The following is a 5,000-nucleotide window of genomic DNA, read 5'->3' on the forward strand; positions in this document are numbered from 1 at the left end:
CCATCTAGGCTCCCTTGCCTCATCACATTACATTGCAGTACACTTAGTTGACTTGTATCCAACGCAACGTACAGCTATTTAGGTATAGCTCGGTGGTTCTTAACCCTTTACCTCCTCATAAGCCAAAGCCCTCTTGACCTCGTGCTAAGCACCCCCCACCCCCCTGCATCTAGCTTTGCACCCCCCTAGCTGTCTCCTTCGCAACACCTTCCCCAACGTCTCCTGGGGGGCTGTAGAGCCCCCGTTGAGAAACACTAGTACAGGTTTTTTGGTTTTTGTTTTTTTTTTACGTTATGTGCAATTCAGCCATAGATGACAGGGGATTCAAGCCTGCAACCTTGCAATTCCAAGAGCAAATCCCTAACCACTGTGTCTGCCTCTTCGTCCGTGTCAGGCATGAGGGAGCTGTCTCCTCCTCCGCTGAACCTGAAGCGTCTGTACGCGGAGACCCTGGAGATCGAGCCGGTCCTCATCATCATCTCCCCCGGTGCCGACCCGTCTCAGGAGCTGCTGGAGCTGGCCAGCGAGACCGTGGGCCGGGAGAACTACCATGAGGTCAGAACTGAAAAGCCATTATGCAAGCGCTTATTCTTGAACATTTTCAAGTCATGGGTAGCAACTTTATACAGCACACTGTGTTGGTTGGTTGGTCAGCCAAGTGGTCTAGTGTTTGTTCAAGCAGTCCATCTAAATAAAACCTGCCTCTTTGGAGGGTTTTAAAATGTAACTTGGGTCTGTTCACCTTGTAGTTTATGACCCTTGTACTCATTACGCTGTATAGCCACACATATGAATGAAAGGGTCGTTATGGCCCAATGAAGATTTACAGTTGGCATTTAAGAGTATAATTTGAACATGCTCATGACTGCAAGGCAATCAGGGTTCATAACCTCCAATCAGAATTGGGTTTGTTATAATGCCTAAGGAATTAAGTTATGTTCATGTAGTATAAGGAGTTCTATACTTTGTGCATTTAATATATTAACACATAGGCTTTTATGAATGTGTTTAAAATCCGTTGAATGCAAATTCCATAGAACATGTTGTCACCCTCCCTGTGCCTGCCCCCCTCGGGGCTCCACTCTGTTATTATGCAGTCAAATTATTACAGAGCTGCATTTTAAATCAGGGTTGCTGAGCGTAATGCGTGTAGTCAGAGGCGCATGACTTGAATACAAATGCTGCCTGCAACATCCAGTTATCCACGCCACTAAGCTGACCTCTTGGCTCAAAATATACATCGTAATCACGCTCCGTATTTAATGTCGTGACGCAATTACAACACGATTATACAGCGTGAATCCCATTGCAACGGTAAGCTAGGAAGTTGTACTTGACTACGGCGTGCTGTTGCTGTGCTAGGGACCACAACAGTAGATAGGGGCGTGTGTGTGTGTGTGTGTGTGTGTGTAGATGTCAGTACATTCTAGTGTGTGTGTGTGTGTAGATATCAGTGCGTTCTAGTGTGTGTCTGTGTGTGTGTGTGTGTGTGACTCTTGACTCTTGCTAGTAATGCTCTTTCTAAATGTAGTGTCATGTTTGCTGCTGGGGCCTCTGTTTGTTTGTATGTATTGTTTGAGTTTGTTTCTGTTTGTTTGCGTTTGTTTGCGTTATTGACTGTATTAATCCAATTTAATGCCATGTTAACATGCACATTTTTGTGTATGCCCGTGTGTTTGTGTGCGTGTGTGTGTGTCTGTGTGTGTGTGCGTGCGTGTGTGTGTGTGCGTGGGCACGCACGTGTGCGCATGAATGCGCGCACCGCCTCCACGCGCGTGTGTTTGTGTGCATGTGCGTGCGTGCGTGCGTGTGTGTGTGCGTGTATGTTTGCGTATGTGTGTGTGCACGTGTGCGCGTGCTATTGTGTGTGTGTGTGTGTGTGTGTGTGTGTGTGTGTGCGCGTGCGCGCGTGTGTAGGTGGCCATGGGACAAGGCCAGGCGGACCTAGCGCTGCAGACCCTGAGAGAGTGTGCCCGCAATGGAGAGTGGCTGTGCCTCAAGAATCTGCACCTGGTCACCGCTTGGCTACCACTGCTGGAGAAGGTGAGGTTTATACAGCACCTGTGTGTGTGTGTAATGTTTGCTGTGTTTCTGTGTTTCTGTGTCCCTGCGACCGGCTGAATATGTCTGTGTACGTGGGCTGGTTTGCACCTGTGAAGAGAGGAAAGGTCAGTTTCAGACACATTTCTGAATGAGGACCTGTTACACAAACATACACTGACACACACACACACACACACACACACACACACACACACACACACACACACACACACACACACACACACACACACACACACACACACACACACACACACTGACACAGCACTAGACAGCACAATGATACAATAATAGCTGTGTATTTCAGAGTGAGCTGGGGCCTTTGTCCTTGGTTCACTGTGACCTCATGGTTCCCCTTCCCACAGCAGCCAATCTGATGGCTATTAGACACTGGCCTCTCTCTCTCTCTCTCTCTCTCTCTCTCTCTCTCTCTCTCTCTCCACTCTTCATCTTCCTATTCATCTTCTATCTCTCACTTCCTCTTTCTCTTTCTCTCTCTCTCTCTCTCTCTCTCTCTCTCTCTCTCTCTCTCTCTATTGCTTTTTTCTCCTCATCTTTCTTTCTTTCTTTCTTTATTTCTTTCTTTCTTTCTTTCTTTCATCCTCTGTCTCTCGCTTCTTTGCTCTCTCTCTCTCTCTCTCTCTCTCTCTCTCTCTCTCTCTCTCTCTCTCTCTCTCTCTCTCTCTCTCTCTTCCTCTCCACCTCACCCTGTCTCCCTCCATCCTTCTCTTCTCCCCGTTGGCCCAGCAGCAGCAGCAGCAGCAGTAGAGGTGAAGTGACAGCTCTGGTCATTAGCGGTGGAGAGGTGTTTGCCACGGGGCAGCCTCAGCGGAGGGCTGATGAGGAGCGCAGCGACCCACCACACCTCACTCCCTCATCCCACACCTCTCTTCTCTTCACCTCCACCCTGTCCCCCCTGACTGGCTGACGTAGCTCTCGCTCTCTCTCTTGTGTGTGTGTGTGTGTGTGTGTGTGTGTGTGTGTGTGTGTGTGTGTGTGTGTGTGTGTGTGTGTGTGTGTGTGTGTGTGTGTGTGTGTGTGTGTGTGTGTGTGTGTGTGTTACTTTTGTGTGATTTGAGAGATGAAGAAGGGATACTATGTTACTTTTATCTACACCCCCCCCAACCCACACAGACACACCCTCACACACACAGTTCACTGTCTCCCCGCTGCCCTCCAATCTCAACCTTGCTAGCGTAGCGTGTTGTGTGGGTGAACATGATGCAATGTACATGTGCCTCCTTGTGTAGGGTCAGGGCTTATTGCAGGTAGGTGACCGAGTCCAAGGACTTGGTAGCCAGGCCGCGCCCTCCTAGTGACTAGTCAGGTCAAGAGAAATGCAAGTACTTTCTGAGTTCCCGAAAATACGAGAACTCCTTTCACTTTGTCGAGCAGCAAACAACCATAAGCAAACCAAGGGAGACGGGTCAACCATGCCTTTTGGGAAATTATTATTGTTACGCTCTTGATCAGACAAAGTCGTGTCGATGATAATCAGACTAAGCACTTGGTACCTTTCCTCTCTTGTCCACAGCAGACACCGTCTCTCCCCTTCGCTCCTAATTCTGACACCCTCTGATTCCTCCTCTTCATGATTTTATTACATTTTTCCACCATCTCACTGACTTTCAGTACAGGACGTAGTTGCAGCAGGTTTCAGCTGCGCTGGGTGTGTGTGTGTGTGTGTGTGTGTGTGTGTGTGTGTGTGTGTGTGTGTGTGTGTGTGTGTGTGTGTGTGTGTGTGTGTGTGTGTGTGTGTGTGTGTGTGTGTGTGTGTGTGTGTGTGTGTGTGTGTGTGTGTGTGTGCGTGCCGGCGTGCGTGCCGGCGTGCGTTCGTACGTGTGTTTCCGCCGGCTGGTGTATGTATTTGTGCTTCTGTGTGGGTGTGTATCTGTGTGGAAGGTTCTTACTAGGTTAGTGGAGCTCCGCGCTATAAAAAGGCAACAGAAGTCCGTATGGCTGCCTGATGGGAAGGCTCTCCCAAAGCCTGCCACACTCAATAAAATCTCCCGCAGATGAGAAAGAGAAGACACAGGCAAAGTCAGACGGAGAATAAATAGGAGTGACAAGAGGGTTGTTTTTTTCTCCTTTTCTATTCCTTTCCGTCTGCCCCTCATCTCTGTTGACCACAAAAATGTTTTTACTTTACTGCAATTCTTGTCTCATATTGCCTCATCGTCCCTACTCTCTTTGCCGCCCTCTATTTCTCTGTTTCACTCTCTCTCTATGTCTTTTCTGTTTCTGTATCTCTCTCTCTCTCTCTCTCTCTCTCTCTCTCTCTCTCTCTCTCTCTCTCTCTCTCTCTCTCTCTCTCTCTCTCTCTCTCTCTCTCTCTCTCTCTCTGTCTGTCTGTGTCTGTGTCTGTGTCTGTCTGTGTGTCTGTGTGTGTGTGTGTCCCATGGTTAATACTGCTATAACCCTCTAGTGGCATAAGGAACGTTAACAAGTGCAATAACAGTCAGAGCCTTGGTTACAGACCGGCATGTTTGGGGGTAAATGGCCTCCACCAAGAGGTTGAGACTTTTCATTAGAGGCTGTTAATGAGGTTGATCTCTAAAGTATTGCCAAAGTACTGACGGAGTTGAACTGGGAACTGGTGTGTAACTTGTCTCTTTACTTTTTTTTCCTTCACTTTCTCCCTGACGTCCCTTCTTCTTTCTTTTTTTCCTGCGTTCTCTCACTCTTCATCTTTTCTTCCTTTGCCATCTTTTTTACCCGTCTGTCCTCCATCTTCCCCCCTCTTTTGCTTTCCCTGCCCTGCCTTCTCTATCGGTCTGCTTTCTCCCCCAATTTTACTTTTTTCCTCTTTCATCCCTTCCCAGGTCCTTTGAGGACAGCCAAACTAACTCCTGGGTTAGGAAAGTGTTTGAGGGTTGGGGGGCTGAGTATGTTATCAGTACGTTTGGGAGTCTAATAGGGTGTGTTACAGCGCCTATCTC

At 48.2% G+C, this 5,000-nt stretch overlaps 1 protein-coding gene across 1 annotated transcript in view; it reads left to right on the forward strand.

Moving 5' to 3' along the window:
- The window catches only part of dync2h1 (dynein cytoplasmic 2 heavy chain 1), a 346,171-nt gene that overhangs the window by 229,374 nt on the left and 111,797 nt on the right, over window positions 1–5,000 (forward strand). Inside the window, exons 78-79 of the mRNA XM_063205480.1 lie at window positions 395–555; window positions 1,918–2,043. Of these exons, the coding sequence (XP_063061550.1) occupies window positions 395–555; window positions 1,918–2,043 (287 nt within the window). The remainder of the gene's footprint in view (window positions 1–394; window positions 556–1,917; window positions 2,044–5,000) is intronic.

Source organism: Engraulis encrasicolus, chromosome 8, assembly GCF_034702125.1.
Source record: "Engraulis encrasicolus isolate BLACKSEA-1 chromosome 8, IST_EnEncr_1.0, whole genome shotgun sequence".
In the NCBI taxonomy this organism is placed as follows: Eukaryota; Metazoa; Chordata; class Actinopteri; order Clupeiformes; family Engraulidae; genus Engraulis; species Engraulis encrasicolus.